Genomic DNA, 16,866 nt, shown 5'->3' with positions numbered 1-16,866 from the left:
AATCTGCAAGCATAATATTGGATTGAGAAAAAAAGAGCTTGTGAAGTGTGGTTAAACTGAAAATGGAGGGAGGCATTTGAATTTATAGATTTGGAGGGAGATAGGTTGATAATCAATGTTACCTAGGTGTGCGCACCCAAGTCTAAAACCCCATGCACTAGGTGTGCATACGTCCTCGGTGTGGGTACTCCGCGCACCCAAGTACCCCCACCATGGCCAAAACACTGCCGCATGGGTCGGAGCACCCGGGTAGGACATGGGGGTGTGCGTTCGGGTGCATGCTGGTGTGCCCAGGGTGTGCAAGGGGTGCGGTAAAAATAAAAAACAAAAGTTTTTTGCTTTTGATTTATATTATTTTTTAAGCATGAGAACTTTTTTTTAATCCAATTTGAACAACGAATTTGAATCTTTTATCTTTGTCATTTGATAATTTGATAGTCAATGGTTGACTTACATGGTACACCGTACTATGTATGGTTTATATATTATTTTTCATTTATCATCATTATTATGTTTAAAAGTTTTAGTAATTATAATTTTACTAAGTTCAATGGTCATTGGTAATGGTTATGAAGTTTTAAGTTTCAAGTTTGAACTAATGGTTTGTGAATCGCATTTCAATTTTCTATATTCAACTATATTTGGTATGTTATATTGAAGTGTCATTTCATAATTAGCATTTTCAGTCATATATGTATACTATGCAACCCCCCCTCCCTTGCGCACCTTGCCACTGCACCCCTGCCGTCCCCAAATTGAGGCCCTTTTTTTTCTTGCACCCGAAACTCATCTTGACGCTCCCCCACACCCCAATGCCAGTGTAACACTATTGATAATGGACTTTGAATTTAACCTAGATGGGGATGGATGATTGAGATTATGTAGGAAAGAAATGGTTAATGACTGGAGGAGAGTGGGGAAGTGGCTAGAAGGAATCTGGAGGAAAGTGGTAGAGATTATAAGAGAGTCGGAGTGTGCGTGGAAAGAGGAATAAATAATCAAGATTAATTATTTTTACCTGTAAGACATAAGTAAATGAATATTTACTCATCTTTTTGATTGAAAGGGGAATGCAAGAAGAATATTAAATTAAAAAATTATTTAATTTTTATAGCCAAGGCATGAATAAATGAAAATTTATTGATTTTATATGAATGGGAAAATAAATCCAAACAATTTATTTGACCATAGTAGATAAGTTGGATGATTAAATGATTAAAATTATTTAATTACCGAGACAGAATAAGGTTAGTTAATTAATCAAAATTGATTAATTAGTGGAAAATGATCATTTGATTATATAATAAAATTATTATTTTAAGCTAGAAAGGGGAGAGGAAATGATTAGGATCAATTAGGAAGCAGTAAAGCTGGCTTAGGATTGATTAGTAAAGATTGAAATATTAAAATTGGTTAGGGAGTGATTAATTAACGAAAAAAATTGAGGACAGAGTAAGGGTCGATTTTCAATGATTTCATGTTGACCCTTCAAGAAAATGCAATTTTGAGTGTTAAAAGAAGAAAAAAGGATTTATAGAAATATGCCCGAGTATGGTCCAAAGACTAAGATAAGGAGGTTGATGGAAATATTGTTTGTCATTGATGGCAAATATGAAGTAAGTTATTACCATGCAAGTATCAAATGGAATAAAAAATACATGTACAAATTGAAAGATGCACTTAGTTCGATACAAGTTGAAAGTATAGCCTGCAATGTTTACACATACAAGTAATAAGTTGACTAGTTTGGAGTATGCAGCGACATAGTGAAGGAATTGATTCATTTGAAGTACATAAGGAAAGAAAAACAAGACAGAGTGAGGATGTTTTATGTTAGCATCAACGATACTTAATATACAGCAGTTGTAATAGCTTCATATTATCTTCAATACATAGAAGGAGAGACTGGACACATAAAACCTAGACATACAATTCGCACATATCTAAGGCAACCGGGACAACCGATTTGTCAGAGGAAATGATTATGATATAATACAATAAGAATAATATAAAGAAGTAGCAAAGCCAGGGAAGTCAATGAACAGTGACCGTGATAACAAGAAATAGGAGGGTTGATAGATATATTATAATAGCAAAAGGATACCACAGGCAATTCTGGAAACTTTCTAAGCATGCACGAGAATAGTATTATATAACATCAGTGATCCAATATTCATAGTACCTTCATGCTAGAACAAGTAGCAGCATTTATATGACGACTGTATTTATCGATTGTATTTCCAGCATCCTGCCACGAAGAGAAGAATAACAGCATTAACTTGGTCAAAGAAATAAATCAAATCCTTAACCTTAGACAGGATAAACTTAGACTATTTACTTCAAGTCTCAAGCAACAACTGTGATACATGATTAAAAGATGTGTGTCTTGGGTCTGAGGAGTGTGATACATGATTAACTATGAGAGAACAAATTTGTAAATTGTTATGCAGCAATGGTGAAGTTATATGTTACAGCAGCGACAATGTTATACATTGAGTGGCCAAAATGAAAGCAAGCTGTACACATTCAGAGATTGAGATTTGTAGCTCCACGATGGCAGAAAAGACCTTGCGACGATAACTTGTATTTGGCAAAGAATGCTAACAGCAGTGACATCGCAGATTAAAGTCATCGTAACTGGTCAACAATAAATTAATGTTAGAGTTCTATAACATTATTACTAAGACAAATCAATCATTTGGCACCATTTGGCAATGTAAATTTGAGTAAAATCTGCCATATAATTCACCATGAATATGCATTAAGGATACTCGATAAGTTGCTTATACCAGTAAAATATATGTCAATATCAACACTCATGACAGGAGTCTGAGAATATACTTGTACGAAGATGTTCCTCCATGATGGCTTTGAATGTATGACAGCAAATGTGAAAGTTAAAATTATCTGACATCAGGTGTTAGGGGTTGAACAAACAATTAAATTGCTTGTTCCAGGAGCGGGGAATCATAAATTGAATGTCGTTGCTGCAGAATAGCAGATGTGAAAAATCAACAAAGTAGCCCGTCAATACCATGACAAAACAAGCAGCGACATTATAAAAAGGGGAAATTAATAAAAAGGTTAATCATATTGAATAATAAAGAGTTATGTGGTATGTTTTAAAATTAAAAATTATAATTAAAGGACACAACTTTTGAAAAGTCTCTTTATTCCATAGTAACGAGAATCGCCCAAAAATCCCCTAAATCGGCGATTCCGCGACCAGATTCATGCTGTGTGATTTTTTTTGCATCGTGTATTGGTATCGCCGATTTTTGGGCCATGAATCGCTTGAATCGCCGATTCATGAAAAAATCGCCAAAATTGCCTTTAAAAATCGGGTATGAATCGCCTGCGGCATGTAAAAAGGGAAGTTGAAATTTTTTAAAAAATCACTTTTTTTTTTACTTTGTTTTTGACCTATTCTCTTTGTTATAACCCTAAAGGGCCTTCTATTTGTTAAGCATGAGTAGAAGAGAGGAAAAGTGAGAGAGAAGAAGAGAAAAGAAAAGCCATAGGTTTCCAACCGGCAAGAAGGAAGAGCACCAAAGAGATCAGCAGGCCATTTGGGGAGCCCATCAATTGCTTTGGGAGCATTAAGGAGCCAATATCAACACTCCTCAACTCATTTGCAAGAGGTAAGTGCTTATTTTTTCTTGCATGTTAGTGTATTATGCATTTTTTGTTAAATTTTTAGTGTATTATGCGTTTTTTGTTAAATTTCTATAGTTTTCAAAAATTTTAGTGTAAATCTTGAATGTTTTTTATTTTTACTAAGTTGCAAGCTAGGGTTTGTTTTCTAACTTTTATTAGCTTCGAACTTTGATATTTTACATTAAAAAAATTATTGCAGGAGCCTTTGCTCTCATTTTTCGCAAATTCCAATGGGTAAAAAAGATGAATGTTGGAAATATAATGAAGAGTTTCCTGGAAGAACCAAATATCAAACAAAATGCATGTTTTGTAAAGAAAAAATAACTTCCGGGGGTATTTATTGATTGAAATTCCACATTGCTGCTATACCTGGACATGATGTTATAGTTTGCTCTCACCAAACTCCTGAGGCAAAACGCACTTGCTTAATGGCATTAGAAAAAATTGAAAAAGACAAAGCAAATAGGAAAATGCAAGTTAAAGGGTTAAGGGGTATTGGCTCCCATGTTCCCGCATCCGCAGCCGCATCCACATCTGCATCTGCATCAGCTTCCGCATCCGTAGGTTGTGTTGGAGAGGGTTCTTTTAGGCCTCCTTTTTATCCTAGTTCTTCTACTCGTGCTAGTGCTAGTGCTAGTGCTAGTCGGTCACATGCTGAGACAGAGTCCCACACCAACCTATTGCAGCCTAGAGTGCGGAAAAACAGAATGGATAGTTACTTTATGCCCTGCAGTACTTCTGGTTCCCAACCCAAGCTTGAGGGCATGGGTTTGAACAAGGAGATTCACGATGCTGCTAGAAAGGAGATATGCAAATTTTGGTACTTTTGCAACATTCCATTTATTGCAGCCAGGTAATTGATTCTTTTTTCTTTGTTTTCTTTAAAGTTAAAATTAAAAGTAAAAGTAAAACTTTAATTATATCTACTTGTTTTATAATTTGAGTCTTTGACATCTAAACTTTTATTTGTGACAGGGCTTCTTATTGGCAAAATATGATAGATGCGGTTGCTATTTGTGGTTCGAGGTTTAAAGCCCCAACTGAGGCTGAGTTGAGCGGATACCTCCTGGATGAGATGGTAGAGGACATGAGGGTTGACCTCGAGGAGAACTGAAAGGAATGGATTGCAAAGGGTTGCACCATCATGACTGATGGTTGGACCGATAGGAGGAATAGAACACTCCTCAATTTTCTTGTATCCTGTGGAGGTGATTGATCATTCTACTTTCCTACATACATAATTGTAAATTTTGATTTGTTGAATGCTAATTCATTATTGATCCATTTAATATTGTAATTCGTTGTTTTGTTACTTGTAGGATATACCATGTTCATAAAATCCATTGATGCTTCCGCACATGTGAAAAATGCCACATATTTATGTGAGGCTTTTGAGGAAGTTATAGCAGAAGTGGGGGAACAAAATGTGATCCAGGTGGTGACGGATAATGCAACAAATTATGTTGCAGCAGGTAAACTTTTAACTTTTCAAGTTTTGAAAATAAATTTATTTGAATTTTGAAATTTGAGTTTCTAATTGACTTAAAATTGTTGTAGGTAAACTTTTGATGGAGAGGCACCCCACCATATTTTGGTCCCCTTGTGTGGCACACTGCATTGACCTTATGTTGGAGGAAATTGGCAAACTTGAGTTTGTCAAGTCATGTGTGGAAAGGGCAAAAAACATATGCAAATTCATTTATAATCATGCATTTGTCCTTAGCACAATGAGGAAGTACATAGGAGGCAAGGAGTTAGCTCGCCCAGGTATCACGAGGTTTGCCTCGAATTCCATCACCTTGCAGTCCTTGTAGACATCAAGGGATGGATCGAGGAGCATGTTTGTTGGGCAGGAGTGTATTTGCTCTTCCTATGCTATGACCACTGTAGGGTTAGATGTGGCAGATTGCATATTTGATGAGGATGGTTTTTGGAAACCCGCTAGAGAAATCCTTAAGGTAAATTTATTGCAATTTAACATTTAGTATTTTGCTTTTACTTTAAGTTATATTATTTTGTATTTAAGTTTTGACTCAAATTTTTCATTTTACTTTATATGTAGGTCACTGAGCCCCTTGTAGCTTTGCTACAAATTGCTGATGGGGAGAAGCCCTCTATGGGCTACATTTATGAGGGCATGGATAGGGCCAAGGAGGCCATCAGAGCCCAATATGTAGGAGTGCAGGAGAGGTATGGCCCTATTTGGGACATCATCGATAGGAGATGGCAGAATCAACTCCATCGACCCATCCACGCAGCAGCTTATTATATGAATCTGACATTTCATTTCCGTCCTGAGTTCAAGGCGGATGCGGAGGTTCTCATTGGCTTATACACAGTGATTCAGAGATTGAGTAGTGATGAAAATAGCGTTGTTGCGATTGTTGAGCTAGACCAGTTCAACAATAAGGAGGGGCCACTTTTCTCTGGCAGGATGGCCATAAATGCTCAGACAACACTATAGCCAGGTAAAAATTAAATAATATATTCAATGTTCATGAATCTAGATTCTAAACTTAAAGTTGATTATATAATGCATTAATTTTAGAGTTGTAATTTGTAAATGAGACTAATTGTTTTTGTTTTTTCCTTATTTCAGATAGATGGTGGCAAATGTTTGGGGCCACAACCCCAAACCTTTAAAAAATTGCCATCCGCATTCTGAGTCAGCCGACCAGTGCTTCTGGATGTGAGCGTAGTTGGTCCATGTTCGAGCACATCCACTCGAAGAGGAGAAACAAGTTGATAGTGCAGAGGTTGAATGATCTTGTCTTTGTTCATTACAACCTTCGTCTTAGGATCAGACACATTTTGGGCGCTGGCTCCTCTCCGATCATTTTGGAGGACATTGATCCAGAATCAGAGTGGATCACAGAGATCGTGGACCTAGTCTTCACTGAGGAAGACTGTGCTGGGTTGACCAGGTGGATGTAGAGGTTGAGGCTGTGGCCAGGGCAGAGAAGGCAGCTAGAGCACGTTCAGGCATTGGTTGATGTACACGCGCACGCACAGATGTAGGCCCTAGCGACGTTATTCATGAGCCCATTGCCCATGCAGGGGACATGGCTTGGCGGTCCTCTAGGACCTACCTTACACGCCTTTCTCATAGGCAAATGTAATGACCCTTACTATAAAGGCCACAGAAACCCTCAAACTGAACTTAGGAATTTTGTCAAACACTTGGCGTGTAACAGTAACAATATTCAGAATATGGTAATTTCAGATTTGATACTTTCAGAATTTAATCACAGAATTACAATATATATAAAGCCATTGAACTATATTACAATGCAATAAATTCTGAAATTATTTTATTACCAATTCTGGACTGATTATTACAATGACTGTATGACAGCAAATTTACCCCAAAAATGACATATATTTCAGAATGCAAGAACCTGGTTTGAAGAACTATGGAAGAACACCACGTTTTGCTGCAGATCGTTGATGAAGACCTCCAACCGCACCCCCAAACTGTCCTTAATTTGCTGCTGCTGCCCAAACTAGCAGGGCCGTACCAGGCCGTACCTGTACGGCTGCTGAAATAAAATAATATTAGGGTTTTGGGACCCCCAAATGCAAGGAAAATGGGCGCCTAGGGTTAGGTAGTAACCCTGTAAAACCATAAAAAATAACTCCAAGGGGTTGAGGAGATATGAGCAATTATGTGGTTCCGAACCCTGCTTTGCCAATTTTGAAAATGCACTTATTCTGTCTTCAAACTCTTGTCAAATGCTTCTCCAAATGATAGGGCAAATCTGAAATCCTTATTCCAACCAAAAACAAACCCTAACACGAATTCTCAATAAGCTCCAATGAGATGGCTGAATACCAACTCCAATTATGCAACAATTCAGGTGATATTTCACACCCTCAAAGTCGCCAATCCAAGGGAGTGATTCGTTCCCAAAGATCGAATAATTTGCAGATCCAAAGTCCACAAATGTCTTCACAATGAAGAAGTAGAAGAGTTCTCCAATCCAAGCATGTCCAAATGAGAGGCCCAGCCCTCTATTTATTCACTTTTTCTAAGAAGCTGCTAGAACTTCTAGAAACATCCTTTATAAAATCTCATTATAATGCACTTTTTCTAGAACTTCTAGAAACATCCTTTATAAAATCTCATTATAATGCACTTTTTATAATAAAGTAATTTTATAAAATAAAAAGTGCAACTCAACTTAAAATTATAACATGTAGGCCCCGATAACACATAATAATGAAATATAACCTCTTAACACTTCTTCAAGAGCAAAATATGACCATCTGATCCACAGAATTGACTCTCTCTCCACACCATTTGCCTACGAGAGTCGAGGATAGGCAAATCCGGCACGCTATACGAGGTTAGCCAAAAATGGGGACATTACAATCCGCCCTTCCTGAAATTGCTTGTCCCCAAGCAATGGCTGAACAACAACCCAGTCAATCCACCTGGATCCCAAATGAAGTCATGAACTGTACTGCAGTCAACCAACGCAAGCTCCTGCAAAATCCTTTGCAAAATAACCAAGAGGAATCCATGAATGAATCGTGAACCACTGCTCAATTGAACTCTAACTCCATAACTGCCACAGTTAGGAACCCATGAAACATTAACTCTGAAAATATCAAAACCCAAGTAGAGAAGACAACTGAAACTATCAACATAGCAAATGTCATCAACACATCCCATTGGCCTACATGGAGCGCACAATCCATCTCTGCAATAATGGTGAACACTCCGAAATGAAACTGCACCAAGAGCAGAGAATCCACACACTGTACACCAACTGGAGTCAACATGTCTCTGCAGATCACCAGCCATGCTGGCATCACCATAACTCCCATGCCCCGTTGACGGCCAATAGGCATCACACAATAGATAGCAATCACTCAAACCAAATCTATTTGCCAACAACTCCTGAATACATGAATCAAAAGCAATCCGATGAATATACTCTGAAATATAATGCCAGTAAAAAGAACCAACCAACTCATCCTGCAAACATAATGCAACCAACTGTGACTGGTCATTAGCTAAGTGAGAAGATGGCATAGCCAAGGGATTGAAAACAAGAACTACGGCTGAATCATCAACAGCAGCAGTATCACCCCCAATCTCCTGATCATGAACCATCCAACTATCACTCGCCAAACCCAACACCACGTCATATGCCTCACAACTCTCTACCGGTGGAGTCAAACCATTCCAAAACTGATGACCAACACTAGAAACCAAAGTACATCTACGTATCATCATCTCATCAACATGGTCATCAAAGGTAAACTGATGAGTATACTTCACAGTGTAAGGCCAATAAAATGCACCAACCTCAGTCAGTGGCTCAGACTGCAATCCTGATGAAACTAATTGCAACTGATCACTAACCACGCCCGAACTCGCCGCTACCTCCGAAGACACCTCCAAAGGAGTAGTACTACTGATAGGAACCATGCCAACTACCGACTCCTCAGCATCAAACATGATCTCTGGTACAATATCACAAGTCTCCACGCCATCAGTAGTAGAGATCACCATCATGTCGAGCGGACTACAATGCTCAACTGCAACACCCAATTCAACCGAGCTTGACTCTAGTGGAAGGGAACAAGATATGCCACTACTAGTATCTAGGATGGATGCATTCCCATCTCCACTGTCTCTGGCAATCTCAATCGTGGACATCCTCGGATCACTAGACACCATAGTCTGGGACTGTATAGAAACTGGTAAAGACTGCAGTCGCCCTAACTCCACGGTTACCTCAGCCAAACAAGACTGTGACTCCTTGAAAGCCAACTGTGTTCTCTCAAGGATCTCAGAAGTCACCTCGAGCTGCCGAGTAAGCTCGCTCATCTCCTCTTCCTTGACTACTAATGCCTCGTATGCTGTACTGCCCCACTCTATAAGATGATCTCTGTCAGCTACCAACTTCATATAATCCTGTCTCAAAATCCGGATAGCCTCCCATAAAGAGTGGATTTCTGTCAAAGAAAGATAACTACCTCCCTGCTCATCACTAGTAGAAGAACCCCATCCATAAACTGCTAACAACTGACGAGCAACATCGAAATGCTCGCAAGCGATAGAAATATCTCGCTTGCCAACTCTCAGCTGACTAGACACATGATTGTGCTGACTGGTCGAACTCCTATACTCTATCCCTGGTACATTGTCCAAGGGAGTAACCTCAGAATAGCTATCATCTGTAATACTCAGATCCTGGGACTCTCCTGTAAACTCTATCATCTCTGAGAAATCATCAACATGTGATCTGACTATAAAAGGAATCTGAGTCCCTGCTATACGCGCTAACTCCCGAACTGAGCTCACCTCAAGACAACGCTCGTCCACATGTCTCTCAGAATCCTGGAGAGCCAACTGAATACACACCAAGGAATTTCGAGTATCCTCCAGCTCATGAGAAAACCGGTCAACCTCCTCCTCCTTCTTCAATGCATCTAAATAGATGCCTGCAAGATTAAGGAGATGATCGCGATCTGACAGTAGGTGTATGTAACTTACCTTCATTGCCTCCATGCCTTCCTTGATCTGCTGTAAGTCGTCACAAGAAGAACCTGTTGTGACTCCTTTCTGTTTCTCCTGTAGTTGAATCATCCAAATGTGATTCTCAATCAATCCACGCATCCTGTCATAATGAGATAAAGCCGCGACAATATCCTTGTCCCTTATCTTCAGCTGGCTTGCCAAACCAAGTGAAGAGCTACTAGCCTCTATCTCATGTGAAGAAGCATCCAACTGTGCTTGATACTCATGTTCTGCAAAGTCCTGAATGCTCACTATCTGATCAACTGTACTATCCTCAAACATGACAGTATCCTCAACTGCTGTAACTTCATCCAGCCCAACTGTACTGGAATCACTATCTGTGTCAATCACACAATCTGGTGTACTTGTGATATCACCTTCTAATACTACTGGCTCAGCCTGCACAACATCTGTAACCCCTTCTACCTGTGAAGATGATGCAGATAAACCATTACCTGAAGATGTGCTAATGTCTCCCTGTATCGAATCAGTATGTCTGTTAAACTCCTCATACAAGTTTCTGCCTGTCATAGGGAAGGTACGATCCTTAGGCCTATCAAAATGTTCAATCAGTCTCTCCTTAAACTCCACATATGAGGTAATGTGTGCATGACCCATAGTAACCATACCATGATGCCACCACTTGTGTGCTAACCCATCCAGATGAATTGCTGCATACTTAATAGCTTCTTCCTCAGGCATAGGGTGCAATTGAAAGTATGTGTCAAGCTTTTGAACCCATGCTCTTGCTGTAGACTTCCCCGAGCCATCATAATATGGTAACTGAAGTTTCCCTACTTTCTTCCGTAGCTCATAGCTCTGGTTCCTGTCATGTCCACGTGGCATATGCTTCATCCGCACATCCATATACTCCCTAAAGGTAATTGCAGCAGTAAAATCTGGACCTCCGGCTTCCCAGTCTCTCCTCAACTGGTCATGTATATCAGTGATCTGGGGCTCAGGTACGGGCTGCTCTGGAGCTCTAGGAGGAAATGTGGGAATCATGGGCCTCGAACTCACTGTCCTAGCTTGCTGGGATGCATGACCAAAATTGTTCCCAACTTGTTCACCTCCATTATGTGTCCCATCTTGATTATTCCCATTCTGATTGTTACCATTTTGATTATTACCATTCTGATTATTTCCTCCACCTATGTTAGCGTTCAACCCCATTTGACGAGCCATCATCTGCATCATAAGCTCCAATCTTTGACTTTGTTCCTGTGTCTTCTGCTCTGCTGATCGCTGTCCCTGTGCTAAGGTGTTTAATAACTGTAAGAATCTTTCCTTTCCCTGATCTGGACCGGCCTTCATTTTGTCAAACATTTTTCTCTCTATCTGGCTGTTTCAAAATCCCTATAAGACCTCCACAGGATGGCAGGACTTATAGCTCTGATACCACTGTAATGACCCTCACTATAAAGGCCACAGAAACCCTCAAACTGAACTTAGGAATTTTGTCAAACACTTGGCGTGTAACAGTAACAATATTCAGAATATGGTAATTTCAGATTTGATACTTTCAGAATTTAATCACAGAATTACAATATATATAAAGCCATTGAACTATATTACAATGCAATAAATTCTGAAATTATTTTATTACCAATTCTGGACTGATTATTACAATGACTGTATGACAGCAAATTTACCCCAAAAATGACATATATTTCAGAATGCAAGAACCTGGTTTGAAGAACTATGGAAGAACACCACGTTTTGCTGCAGATCGTTGATGAAGACCTCCAACCGCACTCCCAAACTGTCCTTAATTTGCTGCTGCTGCCCAAACTAGCAGGGCCGTACCAGGCCGTACCTGTACGGCTGCTGAAATAAAATAATATTAGGGTTTTGGGACCCCCAAATGCAAGGAAAATGGGCGCCTAGGGTTAGGTAGTAACCCTGTAAAACCATAAAAAATAACTCCAAGGGGTTGAGGAGATATGAGCAATTATGTGGTTCCGAACCCTGCTTTGCCAATTTTGAAAATGCACTTATTCTGTCTTCAAACTCTTGTCAAATGCTTCTCCAAATGATAGGGCAAATCTGAAATCCTTATTCCAACCAAAAAAAAACCCTAACACGAATTCTCAATAAGCTCCAATGAGATGGCTGAATACCAACTCCAATTATGCAACAATTCAGGTGATATTTCACACCCTCAAAGTCGCCAATCCAAGGGAGTGATTCGTTCCCAAAGATCGAATAATTTGCAGATCCAAAGTCCACAAATGTCTTCACAATGAAGAAGTAGAAGAGTTCTCCAATCCAAGCATGTCCAAATGAGAGGCCCAGCCCTCTATTTATTCACTTTTTCTAAGAAGCTGCTAGAACTTCTAGAAACATCCTTTATAAAATCTCATTATAATGCACTTTTTATAATAAAGTAATTTTATAAAATAAAAAGTGCAACTCAACTTAAAATTATAACATGTAGGCCCCGATAACACATAATAATGAAATATAACCTCTTAACACTTCTTCAAGAGCAAAATATGACCATCTGATCCGCAGAATTGACTCTCTCTCCACACCATTTGCCTACGAGAGTCGAGGATAGGCAAATCCGGCACGCTATACGAGGTCAGCCAAAAATGGGGACATTACAGCAAACTGGATACTCAGAGGCTGAGGTTGAAGCTGTAGCAGAGCTAGAGGATGATGATGAGGATGATGAGGCTTGAGCTGGAGCCTTGTTTTTATATTTTGTTTACACTGTATAGATATTGATAGTGATACTGAATCACTGATAGACATATGTTTCAAACTTTCATGGATCTTCATCTTAGATTTATACATACATTTATGATTTGATGTGTTATAGATCTTCATGATTTCATCTTACTAATTCTATGATTTGAATCATTATGATCATTTGATTTTTATTTACTTCAGCTAGCCTACAATTAGAATCGTAGATCTCAAATTCATTGCATCTAGCCATTTGGTCAATACAAGTTCACCTCAAAGTTTGTGCCCATTTTGAAAATAGAAAAACTTCTACATACGATTGTCTTTGAATATTCTTATCCTTTATGCTTCTTGAACATTCTCAATATTCATCATTTTCCAGCCTCAAATTATTCTTTTCTTTTGTTCTTCACTCAACGATCATTGCATTATGACTTAGGCAACACATCACTCAATTAACACTAGAATTACTCGGTTAATAGTGAACTTTAATTTTGCTTTGCTAGATGCTCGGTGACAACTAGTCACTCGGTTAATATTGTGGTCCTTTCATTGACTCACTAGTTATGAACTTAATCACAACATAACATGATTGCAAAACAATCAAACCAACATTATTTTGTCATAGTCCATTCATTCAAGTACCCATTGAATACCAATACTTATCAACTCTGTCATCATCATACTTTCTTCAAATCCTCTTCATCAATCAAATGATATGGTACTCTACTGAATTAGCATAATGTCTAACCAAGGCTTGACATCAATGACAACATAACAACTGATATGACTCTTCTACATTCAATAATAGCATTCTCAATTACATCATCAGTTGGGGCTAATAGCTTCTAGGTATTACAATTTTCGTTGTTGAATCTCTTATTGCCCTCCAATGTTAAGTTGGTCAATGGTGCCATCTTGAATGTTTCCCAATGCATATAAAATGAGAAATAAAGAAGAGGAAATAGCATGGTCTCAAAAACACGAACCCTATTGCAAAAAACAAAGGCAAATATAGATACAAACTTCAAGAAAATGAAGTAGTGTTGGCATGGATTTCAAGAAAACTTTCCGGCTGACCCAATAAAATCTGATGAAGACGTAGAAGAGATCTCAGAAAATCCAAAAGGAATATGAAATTAGAATAAAATTCCAAAGACACAAAGGTTGAGACATGAAAAATGAGGTACCCCAAAAGTATGATGATGACCCAATTGAGATCACGAAAATCCACCAAGAATTTGCAATTAGTTTTTCAAACCGGAAAAGAATCCAAGAGTTTCAAAGGAAACCCTAGCCATTTGAGAAAACCATTTAAAAATTCTAGAAAATAACCAGTGGAAGCAAAAGAATGGCCATAGAAGATTAAAATTGTGTTAATTCTATGATTAACTCTAATAATATAATGATCCGTTTCTATAGATCGAACAAATCTGGTAATGCATTTGTTGAATTAGCCTTTAGAAGACTTTAATTTATCATGCAAATCAGCCTTTCATTTGGGAACATTTTCCTAATGTTCCAATTGCCTAAATGTAGTTAGTTTAACTAACCGATAGACATATATTTAGGGATGCCGATCTGGGAAAATTAAGTATGTTTTATGGAGGGCCGACCTAGAAAAGGTCATGTCCTTTCTAAGGACATGCCCCTTGGGTTACTATAAAGGAGAGGCAAGGATGTGGATAGAAGACACACATTTAACAAACAAGTCTACTCTTCTAGCATTACTACCTTGAGCGATTTTATATTAGGAATAAAAACGATTTCCAGAATTATACACCATTCTTCAAGAACAATTAATAATTTATCCAGAATATTTAAGGACTATTCCCAACAAGTTTGAAGGTAATATATTAGTATTATTACATCAAAATTTGTAGAAAACTTACATGGTATCAGAGCCAAGTTGTTGAACCTAGGCTCTGCAAATTGACAATCAGATTTGAAAATATCTAAACAACATCCTTCTACCTTCAATGGCCATCGCAATCAGGCTTGAAGACAGGTTTGATGGAAAAGAACACCTCGTTGCATGAAAATTCAGAATTATGATGACTCTTGAAGACAATGATGTAATACAGTTTGTTGATAAGGAATCCAAGCAACTTGATGCTGATCCTAATAAAATTGTCTGGATTAAAGGAAATAGGAAAGCCATGAAAATCATATTAGATGGAGTTAAAAATGAAATAGTACCTATGCTAATGAAACATCATACATCATTTAATATGATAAGTGCATTATTAAATGCATATGAGGTTAACAATGCAACTAGAACCCTTGCACTAAAAAGGTAACTAAATCATATAAAAATAAGGAAGGGAGAATTTACGAATTCATACTTCCTAAGGGTGGCTAGTCTAAGAGATGAACTTGCAAGTATAGGGACCATAATTGAAGAAAAAGAGCTGTCACTTATGGCTATAGATGGGTTACCGCATTCATGGAAGACATTCTCACAAGGAGTAAGTGCTAGAGAAAAACTTCCAGACTTCAGTAGACTTAAGGGAGATTGCCTTCAAGAAGAATCTAGGCAACTCAAGAAAAGAGAGAAATTGAAAACTGAAGATGAAGAACCTCATGTTCTCAACACATTCCTACAAAGATAAGAAGCACTTCAAGAAGAAGAAGGCACATCAAAGAAATGACAAACCTAAGAGAGATTTATCCAAAGTAAAATGCTTTAAATGTGAGAAATTTGGACACTATAAAGAAAATTGCCCATAGAATACAAAGCAACAAGTAAATTGTACATACATTACTAGGAAAGAGGAAAATTATGATCCTGAGAAACGTGTATTGTATTCAATGCTATCAAATGAAGTATAAAGCAAAGCATGGATAATTGATAGTGGATCATCTCGACACATCACAGGATACAAAGAAGTACTAGACTTAATATCGGAAGTTAATGACGAAGTTACCATAGGTGATGATTCCACTCATTCTATTAAAGGAATTGGGAACTGCACCTTGAAACTGAAGTTGGGTATTTCTCTTCATCTCAAAAGAGTAACCCTATGTACCAAGAATCAAGAGGAATCTAATCTTTGTTACAACACTTGAAGATGATGGACATAAGGTTGCATTCATGGATGGTAAAGTAATGACCTGGTCTAAGAACTTTCTTAAGAAATCAAAGTTGATTGGTCAAAGAAATGGATACTTGTATGAATTAAATAGAGCCTATTCAAGTCTTAATGCATGAAGCTGCTGATATAAACGAAGTGTGGCATAGAAGGTTAGGGCACCTAAACTTCAAAGTCTTATCAACTATGGAGAAGATGGTTACTAGTTTACCTAAGTTGAAGAAAGATCATTCAAGCATATGCAAAGGATGTGCACTAGGTAAGAACTCCAAAAGTCCATTTCAAAATAGCATTAGAAAAACTAACAATGTTTTAGATTTAGTGCACTAAGATTTATGTGGACCTATGTTTATTCCTTTTGTAATGTTCTTGTTATAAAATAAATAATAAATCAAACTTTTGTAACAGATCGATTGATTTAATGTATCTCGGACCTATTTTTATTTTGTTTCCGTAGTTTGTGTCGCCGTTGGCTATCTTTGTACACTCTCAGAAAGTTTCCTGACGGGTATTTAAGCACGACTTGTAGGTAGTCTGTAGGCATGCTTTTGGATTATTTTTCTCTGTAATGCGAATTCCTATTGGAGTTCTTTGTAATTCGCCATTTTGGAAGTGAAAGATCTTCCTATTTGGCTCGTGCGGTTTCAATGGGATTCAATTCTCACCCTATTCCATTGTTGCATGTATTACTTCGCTCGAATCTGGCAAATCGGAGCATTATCTTCTGGCAATTATTATTTGCATTCGAGTCTATTATTGTATGGATTTCATCAACGTTTTTTGTATTTGTGTATGAACAAGATTTTGTTTCATATTGGTCCGAGATACCTAACGGTGTGTTCTCCCGTATTGCTCATTTTGCACTCGTACAACCCTCATCCATCCATCCATGCT

The 16,866-nt window shown here is 38.0% G+C and overlaps 2 protein-coding genes across 2 annotated transcripts in view; both read left to right on the top strand.

The window, feature by feature from the left end:
* Positions 1-16,866, top strand: part of LOC149548151 (AmmeMemoRadiSam system protein B) — a 108,925-nt gene that overhangs the window by 74,901 nt on the left and 17,158 nt on the right. The gene's annotated exons all lie outside the window — the stretch shown is intronic.
* Positions 3,954-6,125, top strand: LOC149548152 (uncharacterized). Its single transcript, XM_089792179.1, has 5 exons — positions 3,954-4,510; positions 4,633-4,865; positions 4,977-5,129; positions 5,215-5,615; positions 5,720-6,125. The coding sequence occupies exons 1-2, from the start codon at positions 4,086-4,088 to the stop codon at positions 4,769-4,771; spliced, it is 564 nt and encodes a 187-aa protein (XP_089648305.1). The 5' UTR covers positions 3,954-4,085; the 3' UTR covers positions 4,772-4,865; positions 4,977-5,129; positions 5,215-5,615; positions 5,720-6,125.

This window comes from Cupressus sempervirens, chromosome 7 (genome assembly GCF_028749045.1).
Source record: "Cupressus sempervirens isolate cs-2001-9-10 chromosome 7, ASM2874904v1, whole genome shotgun sequence".
NCBI lineage: Eukaryota > Viridiplantae > Streptophyta > Pinopsida > Cupressales > Cupressaceae > Cupressus > Cupressus sempervirens.
Note: the sequence above shows the minus strand (reverse complement) of the source record. Positions and strands in the feature narration are given on the sequence as shown.

What these genes read in the sequence shown, in the direction of transcription:
- LOC149548152 (XM_089792179.1), top strand. Translation starts at nt 4,086, where the DNA reads ATGGCATTAGAAAAAATTGAAAAAGACAAAGCAAATAGGAAAATGCAA. An exon ending in ATTCCATTTATTGCAGCCAG is followed by an intron (nt 4,511 to 4,632) that starts GTAATTGATTCT and finishes TATTTGTGACAG; the next exon opens with GGCTTCTTATTGGCAAAATA.